We start from the raw sequence: 20,184 nt of genomic DNA on the forward strand, positions 1-20,184 counted from the left end.
CCTCAACAAAAGTAATGTTACAGTGGAATTACATTGTCCTGAGCAAGAGTATATTCGAAGGCCTAAATATTCGCTATGAAAAATTTAATATATCCATTCCGAACATCGCACATCCTATTGAAATCAAATAGGTGGTTTTAGTATTTTAATCTTATGTTATATTACTTTTAGGCGACCCGTCAAAGAGTCTAAGCTGTTTTCATTTTAAAAAAGGGCGCTGTCTGATTAGAATCTTGGAGCTCTAGACCCCCGTCATAATATATATACTAAAATATTATGTAAAATATTTACAATATCGTTGATTATTTTGATAGAATCACTCAGTATAGTATCACGAGAAGCAAGGTTATTCTAGATTATAACGCCACTCTAAGTGACTTCACAGAGTCAATAAATATTTCCTACGAGGTATTTGTTAATATAATAAAAATCACTGATATTGAAATTAGTTGAAAAAAAAGGTGATTTACTCAACGTAAGATCATTATATAAAAACGTACGTCTGTATATAAAGTATATTATGTTACGCGCTTATGATCTATCCCGTGCTCGGCGGTTGAGATAGACATCGTGTGGAACCTGTGGTGGGTATATGTAGCAGATTATTCATCTGCCGCATATTGGATATATGCCACAAACCCCCACGGTTTGAGTGAGCTCCAAACCTTCTCTCCAAAAAGGAGAAACATTTGTTATAGGCTCTTAGCAGATACATTTACAGTGTTAGTATTACTTTTATATAAATTTAATTGTGTTTTATTGTCATAACATTGTAAATTAATTATTGCAAAGAAATTTTCTTTGCCGTTTCTTCTCGCCAGAATCTGCATTCAGAATCGCTGGTTGCTTTATTTACAACATATTCCTGTCAAATTATGATTAAGTTAAGTATATTTTGATTTTATTTACAAGATTGTTAATGCGAAGAGAGAATAAGTACTCAAAGAGGATTGTATCACGACTTATCCCAGACGTGCGGCCATTCATCAGCGTCGCGCGCGTCTCCGATGAGAAATTGCTTTAATTAATATTACTTCGCTAGTATTATAAATACGCTGTCAGAAGATACTCCGCTGTTGGCCGAGACTCGCGTTAATTAGGCTCTCTTCTTCTACATATATTCAAAGTGTCATAAAATTGGCGTGAGTGCAATCCTCGACTAAATTACCGTGTCGGAGATTAATTTAAAATACTTGTAACGAGCTTTACGCCTTCCCGTCTCCTTTTTTGCCATATTCATGTCTAAAAATGAGATTAATGCAACACAGAAAATAAACGTAAAATAAATGCTTCTTTTTTAAATTAACTGTTCTACTTTATGGATTTTAGTCAGTCTCAAAATGTCGCACAACTTGGCTAAGGTTTTTGTAACGCTTAGATTTTATTCACCAAGCTACTTCAGTGGGTTTCATCCGGCACACACCTGCGTGTATACTCGATAATCTAAAATCCTCGTTTGTTTTCAGTCCTGTGTTTTAAAGAGATATAAATAAAACCAATCCAAGTACTGTAGTGCTTGCCCTGACTTGAACCCGAATCCAGCTAAAATTTACTTGTACGTATACATCATTATTATTAATTGAGTGGATTCTATAATACAATTTGACAACACAAACGACTTTATGAAACAGCATTTTTCAAAGTATCCTTAGTTCACCAAGCTCGTCCCTTCCGCTATACTAAGCTCCGAGCTACGGTTTGGCTGCACTAATGAGTCAACACAAGACTCCTCTAGAGCTCTGGCTCAGTGGACATATTTTACTGAGGAAAGTGATTTATCGGCGGTCGCACTGACCGCCCCGAGCTGCGGCGATTTATGTGCGCCGATAATTTAGTGCCCTTATTAAAAGAAAACTGTCCGACTTATCACCGCCTACACAATGTAGCGAATCTCAGTTAATTGCCACTCGGAAACGAAGACTTATTATCGTTACTGTTTTAACAGAATAGGTTCTTATTTATGAAATTATATACTTACATAAGAATACTTCAAAATACGTCAATTACAAGAAAGATTAATTAATATTTTCACAATGTTAGCATGCTAAGGCTTTGTTTCCACTATTATTTTTTATTTCTTATTTCTGAGCATTTGTTCCGACTTAATTTCAGGAAAACTGTGGTTTGAACGAATCAAAATATTTCGGAAATTCCTCGATAAATTAAATAAAAATAAGAAATATAGTTCATTATTCAATATTGCCTAACTCACCTGGGTTAGGAGCGTCGACGTGGAGCACGCGCTCGCCGCGGTAGAACAACGCGGGGGCGGCCGGCGGCGGAGCGTGCGCGTGCGGGGCGTCGGGCGCAGCGCGACACGTAAGCGCCGCCACGCCGCCGGCCGCCGCTGATGTGCCAGACATCACCACTTCCCATTTTGTGTCAGCCACTGAACAGGCAATAAACATGTAACATAATTAATTTATCACCGTTGTTTGCGTTGGTGGCGTTTCGCATGGAGTATAAAACTATATTAAGAAAAGGTAAGTTTACTAGCCTGGCTGTAAAGTCACGTCACGCGAGACGATGGCACCGTGCGGGTTGACGGCCCGGCAACGCACCGTGCTCGCTGCTTGCTCGTCGCGGTAAGCACCCGACGGGAAGAGCTCCAACGTGCCATTGCTGTACACTCGTCTAGGAAAACATTTGATTATTATAATTGATTGATTTGAATTCGAATAATTAATTAACTGTCTTAAATCGATTCATATTGATCATGGGCAAACTTACAAGCCATAATGTTCACCCGAAATTCAATTTCTTATTTTTGTAACGTATCTATTATACTATTTATCAAAATATATTTCTATTATACTATTTATCAAAACATCAACCTTAAAAAACAACAGGTATCTCTTTGAGCCGATAAAATAAAGTTTAAGCTATTAAATCGGTCTAGCCGTTATCGAATCGTCGGTGTAGTAATAAAAAAACTCATTTTTTTTTAATTTGGCTAAAGAACTCTGAACTTAACTAAAGAAATCTGACAAGCGTGTACCTACTCCTAAAGTCTTGCCGTAAATAGGTCTCCTCAACGATTCAATATATTATACCTAAGAGCTCAGACATCCACAGAGTGCATTTCGAGATTATGGAAATATAAAAAGCAAATGATACTAACGCTCACTTATTTTTCTTCGCTCCTGTAATACAAAGTGAAGTCGTTACACCCAATATGAATTGAGCTCGCGCTTTGTCTCGACAGTAATTATAAAAGGACAAATTATGATTGCCGACGTCATGTACATAATTCCTTCTGTTCTCACGAAAAATTGTACTCATTAACTGTCTTTGTTTAAAACTCCTAAATTATTAGAATTTTTTATATTTTACTTAATTATTAATTGCAAAGAAGACACTTCAGAACTTACATTAATTAAATTAAATTCTTTTTTTCACTTTATTTTTAACGAAAGCTTTATTCTTTATTTCGGTGAACATCATTGTAAACAACTTTGGTTAATTTAAATTTATAGCTTAGTAGTTTAGTATAGGTTAGTATAAATTAAATGACTAAATAAGTTTAACCTGACTCCGGGAGCGTCACTGAGCGTGCTGCCGTCGTCTGCGAGCCAGGAGAGACGCGGCGGCGGGTCCCCGCGAGCGGCGCACTGCACGCGCGTCCCGGCAGACGACGCGTAGCGGACCAGCGCTGGCGGCTCCACCGTGAACACGGGGCCCAACCGAACCGGCGTGTCCGATGACACATCTACGCATCCAGATTACACCTTGTCAGCATCAATATTAATCAATATATATATGTATATAACTTAGTAATCAAAATACTTAAATCAGCTTACACTCATCACTGTGGGGCAAAGGAAACAATATTAAAACATATTGACCAGTATGACCTGTTGATGGCAGTTTATACGTACGGGGACTCGCAATTAATTAAATGTACTTTTAAACAATTCATAACTTACTGGATGGAAACCGAATCACCCTTCCGAGAAAGCGACACCCCGTGATACAGTTAAAAAATTCTGTTTGCAAACAACGGGTAACTTTAAGCCACTTAAAAGTCGAGCAGCAAAAGTGGAGTTTGAAACTGTTTGACCCAAAAAAAGGCGCTCGCGGAGAAGTTGCGAACTTGGGCCGTTACGATTGTCCTCAAATGTGTAATTCAGCAAAGTTTGTTGCTATCGTTTGTTGGAATTAGTTCATATATTACTTTCGCAATTTACTGGAGCAGAGACAAAGAAAGCTATGAATCATAGAGTAATTAATTCGCCGGCGCTTCGCCGCCGACGACACGATACGCTTCCATTATAAGCACGCATCGACGTTCGATATCGCCTCGCTCGTTTGATTAAGCCTCAGCCTGTTTCTGCCGATTTAATTATTAAATTGAAAGCACTGCGAACGAAGCGGGCTTTATTTGCGAATAATTTAGTTTTGTTTCGAAACAGGGAGCAAGAAACAATAAAACGAATATGTTGCTCTATTTAACCGGCGCGTTCGATACAGAAGGCGCCGGGTCGAGGTTTGCCCGGAGTTTGCAGTAATATCGGGGTAATTGGTTGCGAAATCGGTACGTTATAATGAATATATTAAAGCTGTTGGAAAAAACGAAAATTATTAAATAATATTATTATAAATTTAAGTATTTATAATGAAAAATTGGGAAAATGTTATTTTTAAGGAAGTTTTGGTATATTTTAAACAAAATGACTGGAAAAGTCCCACATCATCAGCGAGATAATTTAATTAAAAAGATATACTTAGCGAACTTTTTCGTGTAAGCCTTTTGTTTAGCGTGTAATAAATAACTTCGTTCCTAAAGAGTAATCTTGGTAGAAAAACTTACTTGTGAACAATATTCCGAGAGCCAGCAGAAGTATAAAAAGCATGATGTCTGTATCGTGGTCGGCACGATCGCCACGCCAATATCTGTTGATAGATAAAACATTGTTGCAGATCAATATAGAACTCTTATCGAATCGCGTGTGTTTCGGTTCATTTGTTACGGCCAATTAGCTACAAATCTACTGAACTGAAATAAATTTAATTAAATTAAATTTTGGAAATATGACCACTTGTGGTGCTTAAATTAGAAAATTAAATAAAAGTTTATTTTTAATATCGTAAAGATTGTTTATCTCGAATCATCTTAGTCTAGTGCTTTGAAATTGTGAACAGATTAGAGTTTTTTACTTACAAATTACAAGATAATATGTAACATAATTATGTAACACCGCGCTGAACCCTCTCCGCGTGAGTCAACTTGCAATTCATTTCACTTAGTCTACGTATAGAGTCGGTGTTTAATTTTAATCGTGTCCGTGACTTGCGCCGGATCATACTATCCGGCGACCAGTGGCAACATTTTAGCGGCATCTTTGCGAGTTGCGTGTGTACTGGTACTCTTTAAGGCGAGAAGTAAGTCGGCGAGGTTTAAAGGGCTAAGAATTGGAGTACTAGATAAAGATTAGAGTAATAGGAAAATCCTAAGTAAATGTACGGGACTTAGTTCACACCACATTTGAAAGGATCACTAGAATAATATTTTACTAGCAACTAAGTACTGCTAATAAGTCGTACGAAGTCTTGACGGGTAGCTTGTACTTGTATGGTATACAGATTTTTGTTTAAACATGTGCATACTCATAACGAGATATCACCTAACAAACTCGATAACGTATGAGCACTGAATATCCAACGGAGCGCAGCGCTCGCGTTGAGCTCTCTATAACACTAAATTCTTCTCTTCGTTAGATGCGATTTCGTTAATTTAATGAAATAAATTGCAAATATCTTCATTAAACATATTTGTATTTACATACGCGTACACTTTGAAAAAATATGAAGTATAAAATACTTTTTATTTCAGTTAAATATTTTTTAAATAAGCCATCACCTTAAATGAGACAGGAGACCTTATCCCAGCTGTGGGCATTTACAGACGGTAACGATTACTTTTATTTCTAAATGTCTAAAGGTCTTCAAAATATTTTAAATAATATCGTTTGCGTAGCCTGTCACGGTAACTATGATACAATACCGTCGAGCATTGCATTATAAATAATATTTATCAAAACTTGCGTTTGCATAATATAAATATTAACTAAATTGTTGCAGTGGAAACATTTTCTGCTGATATTTTTAAAAATTAAGCTTTTAAATCATATGGAAGTACTTTTATTAGCCTGACGAGAACAAATTCAAACTAGTGCCAGATAACACAACCTTCTGGGCGTGTGTATGTAACTGAACTGTTCTTAAGCCAGTTGGGCTGATTGAGACGATTTTTTAGTATGTTCGTGACACACTCGGGTTCCCTGGAAGATTTAGATTGTACCGACAGCTATTATACTATATATAAATACCAATAAATCGTCCCTTTGAACTAAATAAAATGAAGAGATAGGTCCTTATACACAGACTCTGTATTTATAGCTTGGCTGCCCGACACGAAATCTCAAAATTGTGACCTAAATCCAGGGCTGACCTGGGACCACATGATCGGTAGCTTTAGAAGCTACATACTTATTCATGGGGTAGTCTTCAGACTCACAAAAACTATAGTTTTCTTATGCTATCAAGGAAGAATGCTCAAGGGTTAGTTTGGATAATAAAGAGTTGTATGCATTTTTTCAATTTTTAAATGAATGACGAATGGGAATATAATATCCTTCGATATTGAAGAAAGCTAAAAAATACTATCAAATATAGTATAGACTTGGTGATGTCTTACTTGATAGAAATGTGAGCATTAATATTTAGTGTTCAGTACAAATAACAAGCCGACATTAAGAGTGTATAATCGTGCGAAATTATAGAGCTAGTTACATAAAACTTCATTTATTTAATGAAGTGTCTAAGGATACCCGAACAACGTGTTTTTAAGTTTTTTGTCAACTTCGCTAAAATGATTTATTTATATGATGTAAATTAGAATTAAGTTTAATTTACTTTTAAAGATATTTGAATCATTATAAGTATAAAATCTTTATTTTAATAATTAAAAATACTGCTGCTGTATAATAAAGCTGGTCACCCTTTACAGTATTCGAAAAGTCGGAAGTGCGTGCCGTGGAATCTATTATTAGAAAAAAACCTTGACTTGTCCTGATGACTGTTTGGTGAAATAAAAAAAGGTAATGGTTATGGCATAATTGTATCGCAAGTCAAGCTTAATGTATATTCATTAGTCAGGTTCAGACGCGATGAAGTGGAAAACATGAAACAAAGTAGAAGGCATCTACGGTAATGTACTAAGCGCTTGTCACACTATCCATTAGCTCAACTACGTCAGGCTTCACTGCAGTTCGCTGTATAAGGTCGTGCTTAAAGTGTCAGATTACATCACCTGACACGTGAACGTCGACTCCACGTAAGTTTGTGATTAAAACGAATCATATTTATTAAAAATAAATTGTTATAAATTTTTTTCGTCATATTTTGTAAAAATAGAACTTAACTTAACTTTTTTTTTAGAGAAAAACTATTTAAGATTGATATTTATTCTTACGTCATACGCGCATCGTGACTTTTGAATTCTATCACGATGTCAATATTTTTATTTTTCTGTACGCCTAAACTGAATGAATAACTCGAACTATACTATTTATGTCAAGAGTAAAACTTAGTCAAGATTATTTTTATAAATTGTTTTATTATTATTCATATTGTATATTTATTACTATTAACGATCTATATTACAGAATGACAAATTATTAGGTCTCTAGTAAAACGTATAATACACAACTCGAATCAATTATGACATTGAACATAACCTACTTATTAATTCACGCATACGTAAGCCACCAGTGGAGCAGCGAGGCGGAACAAGCTCCGAACCTTCTTCAAGACAGTGGAATATGTACGCGCTGTTACAATACTCTCTATTTAAATTTATGAATTCAAACGCTAAAGATGAAATTCATGGACCTTAAAGTGTTACAATAATATTCTCTCACGTGCTTAGTAGCTGATCTTTACACGCAAAGCTCAGCGGCAGCCGACAGCCCTCAGCGAGAGACACGTAACTACTTTATTGAGAGGCTCAATAAATTCCGCTCTTTAGTGGCACTGCGAGTACTTTGCCGTTGGATTTATGAAGTACTACATTTTAAGTGTGATACGATCTCAGCTGGAGCGCTCTCGTGTCTATCCACGCGATGCGGTGTACTAGCTTTAGTTAATTATTATCATTTATATTTTATTCAAATGTCGATACAAATGGAAAGTTCTCAATTAAGACTACTTAATGTGGCGCCCGTGTGTGTTGGGTTGTTCCAATTATGATGCTTTGCTATCCGTTTTGCTTTCAAGTACTCTTAACTGGAGTTTTTTAAAAAATTTTCAGATCCAACTTTAAGGCTTTCAAGTTATGAACTGAAGAGCATAATGTATAAAAAAATAATACTTTTACCGATATTGGTATCTGTAGAGTTGAGGTTGCGAAAACTTGAATAAAAGTTGTGATGACGTATTGCCAGCTCTCGCCTATAAACATCCTTGTTCGAAATTTGGCAATGAAGATATGCATTATAGAACTTATATGAAAGTATCTTTCGATCTGATCAGCACCCAATATAGATTACTTATCACGCTAATATTATGAGAGTTTGTTCTATCTCGTTCGCAAGAGCTACAAATCCGAATAATATTATTTTTTTTATATTAAAATTACGTAATACATGAAGAACATTTTTTGAGATACAGATTATTATATTATACGCGCAGCCGAAGAATGCATTGACGATGCCTTGAACGCATGAATGTCAATTCTCGAAAATATCTAGATAAATATTTAAAAAAAATCTATGACTTAGTTAATTCATTTGTTAAAAAGTATTAATCTCTATCCAATTAGATAAAATTACAAGGCATAAATAAAGTTCTAAAAATCTGATAGGCTTGCGGTGAGACGTACTTATATGGGGATAGATTGATCGATTAGTTAATGAGTATATCTAGTGGGTATCTCTCGTGTGTGTATCAGTTCACATTTTTTTTTATACGCAACATCTTCGAAATTAACTCCAATCGGCTCCCTGCTATGGGTCATTTTTATACTCAATCCCTTCCGACAACTGGCCGAAGAAGAAGCCAATCAGGAAGAGAACTCCAGCATTTCCAATGAGTGAGGAACGTTCCTTTTACTATCCTTTTTGGAGCCGTCTGAAATAAGGCATGTAATAATTAAACCTTATTCTGTTGAGGGACTGAAACACTATCTTTTAAGCCCAGGGCGTCGGGGCTGCGTAGGGATTTTCCCATAATATATATGAATTTGACTTGAGCAAAGTTCAGGAAAGGAAGCTAGTGTATACTATAAATTCTTTGGTTCCAGAATTCATATACATATAGTTACTTTAGTAATAGGTTTGTCGAATGAACGAACTTTGTTTTTGTTTGTCGCAAATGTATTTACATAATTATTTTATGAATTTCAAGTAATTACTCGAGGTTAATCGATTACTACTCTATTATAATTTCATTTAAATTTAGAAATCTATGAGCCAAACTAAACCAGATAACATAAAAGACACATTTTAAGTGTATTAGAGCTAAGTAGTGCCACCGAGAGTACAATTGCATCCAGTGTAGGATTCAGGAAACTCGATACAAGGAACCCGTCGCTCTCAACAGAGTGAACGACGCAATGAATCTGTAAGCCTAACATAGTTGGGATGAGTTAGGATTCTGCATCTGGATATGTAATCATATGTAATCTACTGTGAATGAGTATATTAGTTTTCTCGCCAAATTATCTCATAATAAATATATGTATGTATCTCCTATGTAGTATTTGAAGACTGAAGACAATCAGAATTGAAAATTTATTTGAATTAGGTATAATCTTGAGACACAGATAACGGGCACTGAGCCAATTTGCGGAAATGGCGTCGAGATCGCGAAAACTCGATGAATACTCAAACAGCGCCGCACGGAGAATAATATCCTATTGAAGGCGAGTCACGGAATAGTGTACGGTCAGCATAAGAATATTCTATCGAAATCATAAACTATGGGTTACCTAACGTTAATTACGTTACATGATACTCTGACTACGGGTCACACGGGCACAAGAAATTTTGTAATATTCTGGAGATTTTATTCTCTTTTGGGATGAGTTTAAATGTTCAGACATCGTTTCGGTGCGTTACACTGCTATTATTCTCGTGTACTTTGATATATTGAAACATAATACGTTTTGGTTTAATTGAATAGTTATATTAATATTTGTTTCTGATCTGGCGTTTTTTTATACTTTTTGGCATACATTGAAATACTATGTGCGGAAGATATTTAGTCACTGTATTGTCTTAATAAACCCTTTATAAACTCTTTATAAAATTCCTGATAAATAATATTCATAATAATTAACTTAGAAAATAAATTATGTATGTATTTTCTGTTTTCTGTTATTAACGTTTTATGACGAGGATTACGGTGTAAAAATCTTTTCTAAGCTTTGAGATTTCTCAGATTTTTACCGTGTAACTGTTGTGCTACCAGTAGAAAAATCATCTTACCATCATAACTGAAATAGTTTTCAAATCAGTAAACTTATAACTCAAACGCTGCGGTTTAAATTAAACTTTAATTTATGGCCAAGATGATGCTTTTGTATGTATTATATAATAAAAAAAGTCATCAAATTTTATATTTTAACAAAGACTTTTGTATTATGTCGATGATAATCCGACCATCACTCCCTAATTAATATTCATAATTCGTAAGTGGCCCCCACCGCCACAGGTGTTGTAAGATATTTTAATCATTCCTTATATCGTTGAAGTGCCACCGACTCTTGGAATTAAGTAAAACTGTTCCTAGTGTCTACAATGATACTCACTCACCTTTCAAACTGGAACCCAATAATATTAAGTAATGCTATTTAACGGTAGAGTTGAGTTATCGGTACCTAAACGGGCTTGCACAAAGCGCTACCATCAACTATGCGATAAATCTTGTATATAATAATTCAATTATAATGAGTTAAAGGTTTTGATTTATTTTATCGGAATACAGCAATCATATCAAACAATTCGGGTAATTTAATTATCGAAATGAGATTTATTTTAAAAGCCCTACCGCCACTTACACTTTATTGAATCTGCTCGTCGAGACAAAAGTTTGCCAACTCGGTTGTAACGCGGAGCGACACCTCCGTGATGGAATACATAAAGCTGTCCATCACTCGGCAAGCAAAGCTTCATTAAATATAACAGAGTGACTAATGTTTAGCGTTAAGTGAGATTATTTGCGAAACTTGTACATAAAGTATTCAAAAAGCAATTACTTGAAGTGGCTCCTTCCATCGATTCGGTTTCATCAACTGTTGCAAGAACAGGCTTTGTGTAACAACTTCGAGTCGCGCGGCGCTGCACTATTGTTCCTGCACTAATCAGTCTTACAGTGAGCTCCGCTACTTTATATTAATTGGATCTGGTCTTACGATCTCTACTGTTAGAGCGACTTTGTGAAAACTTATAAGATATATTCGTTGTTCATGATAACTTATTTTTTAATTAGAGCAAATTCATGAAAATAAAACTCAAGGAAACGCAAAAATTATTACAATGATATTAAATTACTGTTTCAACTTCTTTAAATTTTTTAACTAATTTAATAACTTTGTGAAGAGAAACAAAATATAACAATAGCGAATTATCTTAGTTACTGAGTGTGGTATAAATATGAAATATATCATAAATTCTTGAATAGAGAGACTTATAAAGTCTCAGGTATTTTATAATAAAAGTCTATAAGCTCTTTATATGCGTAGCGGAAACACGTAGCAAACCGGAAAGCTCTATACGTGTGAAAAGAAGTTTCAGTCTTATTCTATACTCATAAGTTTTATAAATAAAATAAAAGTTAATTTTGAAAAATGGAATAGTTTAATTTAAATCAAATGAAATACATTTCATAACATTAAAATTAACGAAATTGTAACTGTTTCAATCAAATTTATTATAAAGAATAACTTTCATAATTTTTATTTTTAACTTGTAATTTATCACTTAAAAGGTTTTTATAAAAAGTAAAACTAATAAAAAGAAACACATGAAACGGTAAACTTACCTAAATAGCCTCCATTGATAACGAACAGAATTTAAGTTTCACTCAGATACCATCACTAACACGCGATAAAAAGTTAACAGTCACTATTAATGAACTGTGCCGAGTTCACGTAAAGTCCGCACGGGACCGCACGGCTTCGGATGTTGCGGCGAGTCATCTGCCGCGATCCGCGCTCGACTGCGGACTGAGCGCTCAGCTCACGCAACTCGCCCACTCGCTGGCGAGACTTCAGCCGCCCTACGTAATTGTATCTCTTCTTAAGCCCGTAGCCGATGAGGGCTGTAAGCAGCCTTTATTAAGGACTTATGCTGTTTGGAAGGAAAATGTTATGTTTTGTCGTTTGATGTATAATATAAAATTACGCCAGTTTCTTTGCTTGATCGTTTACTTTTTATGATAAGATGGTGGTTAATATTTAGAATTAGTTCAATCTGTTACGGACACAGTTTAGTGTATCTCTTTGACGATCGATAACAAATAAACCTAATTAAGAGACCGAAATGAGTTGTGACGAGGCGGATGCTGCGGTTACATAATACGAGTAGAGGTTTCGAAACGAAACCAACGCGCAAAAATATTACTTTAGCTTATAATTTAATTAAAAAATGTTACAGTTGTTCAAATACAAAGTTATCTGATTAATTCAAGTCTAAGCGGAGTATAGAGAACGGATGAGTTTGGTACTCGTAGAGCAGCGGGTTTTTTTTTTGTTTAGAAATGTAAGGTAAAAGTCTTAATAATATAATAAAGCCTATATAATAATAATAATAATATAAATATATCGGCCGAGTGTTGCTTCTTTACTATTTAACCGATGGTATTGAACTTTTGCACAAACGTAGTGGGGGTTACGAAAAATGACATAACGCAGACGGAAACAAGTTATAGTATAAAATAAGAATATTTCCTTATAACTATAGCTAAGGAAGAATTAAGTGACAATTAGCTTATTTAATTATAATAATATTGATGTAAATTACGAATGTAGATTAATTATGCTTATGTAATTGAATATAATTAATCTATGATTAAGAAATTAATGATAGTATCAACAATTAAAATCTAACTCCTTCATATTAATGGAGAAATGTTATAATTTACCTCGAAGCCAAATTTTTATTATGGTAACACGCAGCATAAATTGATAACAATAATATAATTAAGCTCAATCTTACCTACTATGTTGCCGAGTCCGACAAGGTCTACTCGTATACATATTATATCAGTGTCATTAGTTCACCGACCAAGTGCAGACTCTGAAAAGTAATAAACGATTGACAAACATAAATTTCATTCAAAATAAAGGAAACGAAAATAGAATTGGTTTATTTGACAAATAATATGTTTATATTGAGCTCGTGTTACCGAATCGAAGCTGCGAAGCCGTGTGACCGGGTCGAGGCAATAATCGCGGGGCAAGGCTCACACTAGTTACCATTTAAGAGCGAGAATTTATAATGGAGCCATGAATAAAACGAGGCGACAGAGGCGAGCGAAATTAATGTACATTTAATAAACGCTCTGCTTTGAGTGAAAGTTCCTATATAAATTGAGAGAAGTCATTTAATATTCCATTTAGCGAGCTGATATCAAATATTGTCTAAAGTTTGCTTTCAGATACGAAGATACGGAGCTTAGGGTATGTACTTGTGTTCTTTGTAACGTACTTTACTTCGGAATGATTCTGAATTGTTTATTCTTTTAGTGCAATTCATTAAACGAACACACCAGGGTTGCTTTACTTTTAATTAACTTATTAATATTTATATTCGACCGAGAATAATATTTGCGATTGCGCGAACGAGTAATTACTATATATTTGTATTGAATATCGATACTATATTTTTCGCCTTCGTAAGAAAATCTTTGATAACGACTTTAGGAACAATTACGGCGCCATTATCGCTTGAACCGGCAGAGGAACCCATTCTTTCGCGAGTTATGCAAATGTCCGAGGACCCGATGACTCAGCAAAAGCTTTCTTTAAATGGAGACAGCGAAAAAATTAAAACAGTTTTAAATTGAGAGGGAAGATTGTGGGAGTCGGGGTGAGGGGGTGACGGGTACAGGGAGTGCGGGGGTAGTGATAGGCGGTGCGGCGGCGGGGTCGCAGAGACGTCGTCCGCCGAGCGTGAAGATACCTTGATGAAAAGAAAATGAAACCTGCAGCGGGATGATGTAACGCGCCATGCACAGACTAGCCTCGCACCGCAAACTCTCGATGCGAATATCACTTCTTCTCTTTACAAATATATTCTTTTTTACCAATAAATGATATATTTTTATTTGGAACATGTTTAGTTCAGCCTACGACTTAATTCGTATAATTATTTACGTCACAATCTACAATAATAACATTGGCTCCAATATAGTCTACATTGGAGCCTAGGGCGTATGTTTGAGTATAATTTTTCAATAATAATATCAAAAAGACAGAAAATATATATTATGTATTTTTGTCAGTCTGTATGTAATCTCATCTTTTTTTTTAAACATTCTTGTATAATAAAAGATCGTGACAATGTGACATATCATTACATATAACAATTTTTATATTTATTTTAATAACTATAAATATTTTTGTAGTGAATAAAAATTGGCTCACCAGATCAAACTTCTAATTAAAGTGAGTTGGAATTATACTGTATAAGCTTATAAATGTTTAAAACAGTGTTATAAAAATACAAGGAATCTTCCTTGAAAAAAAAAACACTTATTCTGTAATTTCAGAGCTCTCTTGAGTATTTTTAATAAATAAGAGTCTGCGTAAAGCTACCCTGCGCCGTCTCGTCGTCCGAGATTGGAGAGCATTGTGCCGTCACTCGTCGCGGCTGACGCGGCCGCTGAATGATCCGGGAATTAAAAGAAATACAGCCGGCTACACTTAATTGCGTCGCGAGTCATTGCACCCCGTTGTAATCTAACGTGTACCCAGCGCCAGCGGATAGAATTTAATCTGAACCGGCGGCCCACCGTCCGCATCGCAGTCTGCTGCCGACCGTATGGGAAGGAACGTCAACTTATGAGATATAATATCGTGACACGCTATGATTATTACTTCTCTTGTTCTTCGTTCGATTGGCACGCGACACGATTACAAGCTTATGGGATGCAATAGATCATTGGACCAGAATAAACTTATGACCCAAAGCTGTCAGATGAATCACGCAATATATGTATTTATGTATATATCGCGACACAGCGGTACACTAACACAAGTAAAGTTGAACCCGCAATCGATTAGTTGCATGAAACGTTTTTAATTTTTTTTATTTATGATTTGCTTGTAATTGGGAGCACTTTATAAATAAACAAAAACAGAATTACCAACTTCATTAATAATACCCAACTTCAATCTGTTTATATAAAAATAGTAAAAAACTAAAATTCTTGGGTTGTAAATGAATTAAACAGAAAATGCGTTAGCCGAGCGCCGTTTCTGTCGTACGTACAAAGGATCATCTTTTTATTCCGTGTTGAGAGTTCTCGTAATACACTCGTAATGAAACGGGCGAGTTCATTCACTCCTTTCATACGCCTGTAAATTTATTTGCGACTTATTCAGTTACCTACTCGGCTAAGGCTCTATTCAATCTATGTGAAAAGTGTTACGTGGATTTTTCGTGTCCTTTTTACAGCGTTTGGCTTTGTCTGTTAATGGATGAGGTGTTAGCGCGGACACACGCGACCCTTCTACGTCACGACACGTTAGTAAACTGTAGCTCCTTACATTCGTTTCTGTACTTTTTGTTTTTATTATCGTTTAATCTAAACTTCGTCAGGAGGCATGTTGACTTTTTCATTCTTCATACAAGAACATGGATCATATAAACAATTGTTGCAAGTAGATGGTACCATCTACAGTGGTAAATAAGATTGTGTCGATGAGTATATAATTTGTGCAATTCTATATATATATATATATATATATATATATATATATATATATATATATATATATATATAGTATGGAATCCACTAATGAAACAAAAAAATTCAAATAAATACTTTATTGCTGATCATATTATTATAGTAATTCGATGATATATAATTTTATCGATGTAGTATAATTATCGGAAAAAAGTATCTGCTGAGTTTCTTGCCTGTTTTTCTCGGTAGTTTCTACATTCCGGCGGTGTCTTTAAATTTAATTAAATCTTCTAAAGTGACGATTCAAGACTTCTAGAAAGAGCTAACTGGAATAAAGAGTATTTTGAATTCATTTGATTAAGTTTAATAATTGTCACATCTGACGAAAATCATTGCCATTTTACAGATACGTATACGACTTGTTAAAGATGATAACTAACAAAGATTTCAGCAACAAATTTATCGTAGATAGTTTAAAACATAAGCAAATCTGTAACTATTCATCAAACAACCACACAATGCTAAAGCCAATGACCAGAAACCACACTCGTTTACCTTCAACAAATAACAATACTTCGAAAACCACAGCTGCAATAACGCCGAGCGTTGCAGTTTCGTAGCTGTTCTCTACGCCGTAGCGAGCTGCTAGCATCGAATACGATAAGCAATAAAAAATAGTTGATAATATAATTAGCTGAAGTGAAATGCTTATTATAACAAAATTATACTTAAAGTATATAAAAATATCTCAAGAATTATAATTATAATTTTTATAATATACAGCATCTATTTCATATTTGGTGGTAAGGTTTAGTGCCAGTCTTGCCGTTTCATAAATTCAAATAATTTGTAAAAAATACATTGGCAAATAAGGCATATTATTCGATACAAGATTATATAGATGATAAAAAAGCTTGGAGTTAATGCTTGTTTACTTCCTGGCAGGAGACATAACATACATATATAATTGTATTTACTAACATGACTGTATTTTTAAATGTTGAAAAAGAGTAACTACTGAGTTTCTTGCCGGTTCTTCTCGGAGAATCTACATTCCGAACCGGTGGTAGCTTTACTTTAAATAGTTTTTCAAAAGTGCTTGTAAAAGCATACTCGAATAAAGTATATTTTGATTTTGATTTTGTGATTGCAAAGCGTAATCTTACTTACGAGACACAAGAATATCTCAAGAGCGATCCGAATCCGAAGGCATTAAGTTTTGTGTTTAAATAAATAGTCGGTGAGTACATTTAAATAAAGTGATCTATTTTTATTACGATTGCATATCGTAATTATATAATTTTTCGCTTCAGTTTCGTATTGTTTGATCACAGACACGACAAAGTATGTAAAAAGTTATTGTGAAATTGATCTATAATTAAATAACTGAAAACATAATTACATTCTGAGCCGTATAGATGTCACGATCTCTTTTATTTTCAATATCAGCATTTGTGTGTTACATTTATTTTATTTCACTTTTATTCCCAAAGAAGGATCCCAATTACCTGCACTTACGTAACGGGGCGAGAGAACGTCGGTGCCGCCGCTGTTTGGCGTTGCGCCAGCCCGCGCGCTGCAACGGTGAAGTACATTCCGAACATAATAACATTTGAAATGTACGGACGCTGTAACTTAGTATGGAGTGATGTATGGAGGGGAGTCAGATTTACAGGATGATTTTTACCAGCGAAAAACTTAGCTTAAAATCGCTCATTGGTGTACAATAACTTATATGCAGTGTGAATTTAATTTAAGTTAATAATCTTTTATAAAATAAGCGAAGATGATTGAAATATGTATCAATACATTATTTGACGAGACTTTATGGGGATAAACTGGTAAAAGAAGAAATCGATGAATCCACTGTCATTACTGCCCGTGCTGTCGATCGCGAGGCCTCACGGAGCTCTTTGTGTCGACCAATTATTGTAATTGGGAATCTTTCTGTGTAATAAATTACTTTCCTTACTTTTTATCTACTGTGCTATCTTTGATTTTCGAAACAGAAAATAATATTGTCTTTGATGAAAACAAGTTAACAGTTTCAACAATATTGACAAGGCCCGTAACATGCTATTAATAGAAAATTTTAAGCTGTTATTTTCACCATTTTTTGTTATAGTCTTAATTCAAACATGTTCAATTTAAGGATAAATGTACACAATTATATTTTTATATTGGATCTACAAAATAGTTGTAAAAAAGAATCGAAATGGCCCAGTGGTTAAAATGCGTGCATCTTGACAGATGATTGCGAGTTAAAACCTAGGCAAGCACCACTGAATTGTAATGTGCTTTATTTGTGTTTATAATTCAACTTGTGCTTGGTAGTGAAGGAAAACAGCGCGAGGAAACCTGAATGTGTCTAATTTCAACGAAATTCTACCACATGTGTATCCCCCAACCCGCATTGAAGTATCGTGGCGGAATCTGTTCCAAACACTCTCCTCAAAGGGAGAGGAGGCCTTAGCCCAGCAGTGAGAAGTTTATAGGCTTTTAATGTTATTGTATTTTGTCGTGTAACTTGTGGTAGAAGAGGAACAGTAACATCTTTGAATTTGTTAAATAAGTCGAAATATCGAGTTAAAGTATTTACGAAAATTTAACGGTGTGCTTACTTCTCCACAAGGTTTTGTATAGAAATTTCTGTAAATAATTAACATCTTTGGATCCTCTCTTAAGTTTTAAAAGGTTATTTCATTCAAATTAATTTAGTACAAAACGCTTGTTAGTCCTTAGAAAATGACGGTCATTATTCCAAAATAAAAATCGAGTAGAAATAAATCCGAACTAACTAAAAATATGACTTTTTCAACTTCTTCAAGTCTGACGGCACATTAGTAATAAGAGAGTTCGGCCACTTAATTATTTGTATAGAGTAACGTACAAGATACGGCGTACGGTGTACTGATTAATTTCTTATTGAGCCATGTATTGAAGTCATACAAGTAGGCTTACGAGGATACTATTATAGTATCAAAACAACATTAAATTGAAGTTGTAAGTAATATTATTTATGAAAACTAATAAACCTTATATCTGAAATACCGCTACGGCAATATACGTACAGAGAATGTAGCAATTTCGTAGCGGCAGTCTACGCAGTCGTAGCTAGGTAATTAAGTCGACAATATTATTCGAATTTAAATACAAAACAGATTTTATTGGAAACAGCTTGAGGATTGTTATTTGTGAAAAAATAGAAGAAAGCGAAGTAATAAAATAAATGAAGTAGAAGATCTTTTATTAATGTAATAATTTATTTTATATATATTAAAGTTACTTAAAAATATTCATTAAAATAGAAGAGGACAGAAGTATATGCTTACTTATTTTATAGTAATTTATGATATTAATCTACAATAACATAAATCTTAATAAATATTTAAACGTTAAATTAAGCGCCCTAAATAATTAATTTCGTGTTCATCTTAATATCAAAAGATTTAACATTGTGAGCTCACGAGAAAATTCTGTAATAAAGTTTTAGTTACTACGTTTGTAGAAATAAATGTATCATAGATCACAGCGTAAAATAACATTCATAAAACATTTGAAGCGGAGTTAGAGCGGAACAAAGGAAAACTTGTTCACATTTACACAGCAATAGTTATAAAAATAAAATAATGTTGGAAAATCTGTGCGAATAAACTTATTTTAGCTGCTTAAAATATTTATATACCACAAAAGCGTTGAATCTAGTTAGAACATTTAGTAATTTATTAAGTGAACGTGTAATGAAAGGTGCGACAGGTGAGCAGAAAATCTTAGACTAACGACGTATGACCACAATTACAAAAGGTTGTAAATAGAACAGTAAAATCAAACATTTATATTTTGTTATTATTATAAATAAAATGAATTGGGTTGTCAGCACTTATCAATAGAAATCATATTTAAGATCTATTTTTAATATTGATTAAATATTAATATTATTAAATATCAAAAATCTACCATTATCAAATATGATACTATTAGCATTTTTAAATAACTTTTAGCGAATAAAGGCTTTTTAAAAATTGAATATAAACATTAAATTCAAATCAATTCGAAATCGTATCGTAGTAATCGGTCATCAACGTGACGTGTGCAAACGTGTTCTTCAACTTACAATCAATGCTTCTCCTCCTCGGTACTGCACTACGCACTAGTCTTGTCGACGAATTCCTCCGCAATAAACTTCACGCAATCTCTCACCCATCTTCTTTAGATAGTAAAAAGTCTTTAATAAAATAATATAAGCAAATACAGCTCTCGTAACCATCATAA

At 34.3% G+C, this 20,184-nt stretch overlaps 2 protein-coding genes and 1 long non-coding RNA gene across 3 annotated transcripts in view; all 3 read right to left on the minus strand.

The window, feature by feature from the left end:
• The window catches only part of LOC125077147 (Down syndrome cell adhesion molecule-like protein Dscam2), a 34,309-nt gene extending 31,946 nt beyond the window's left edge, over positions 1-2,363 (minus strand). The window contains exon 1 of the mRNA XM_047688976.1: positions 2,213-2,363. Coding sequence (XP_047544932.1) covers positions 2,213-2,363 — 151 coding nt within the window. The remainder of the gene's footprint in view (positions 1-2,212) is intronic.
• Positions 2,364-2,492: 129 nt separating this feature from the next.
• On the minus strand, positions 2,493-3,653 carry LOC125077154 (Down syndrome cell adhesion molecule-like protein Dscam2; the record flags this gene model as incomplete). The annotated part of the gene is made up of 2 exons (XM_047688989.1): positions 2,493-2,634; positions 3,529-3,653. Coding segments are annotated over 2 exons (267 nt in total), but the record flags the coding sequence as incomplete, so codon positions are not given.
• Positions 3,654-3,655: 2 nt separating this feature from the next.
• On the minus strand, positions 3,656-12,189 carry LOC125067352. Its single transcript, XR_007119721.1, has 3 exons — positions 12,043-12,189; positions 4,811-4,893; positions 3,656-3,709 (listed from the first exon to the last, which is right to left on the minus strand). It is a non-coding gene; the product is annotated as an uncharacterized LOC125067352 (long non-coding RNA).
• Positions 12,190-20,184: the final 7,995 nt, after the last annotated feature.

Source organism: Vanessa atalanta, chromosome 1, assembly GCF_905147765.1.
Source record: "Vanessa atalanta chromosome 1, ilVanAtal1.2, whole genome shotgun sequence".
Taxonomy (NCBI): domain Eukaryota; kingdom Metazoa; phylum Arthropoda; class Insecta; order Lepidoptera; family Nymphalidae; genus Vanessa; species Vanessa atalanta.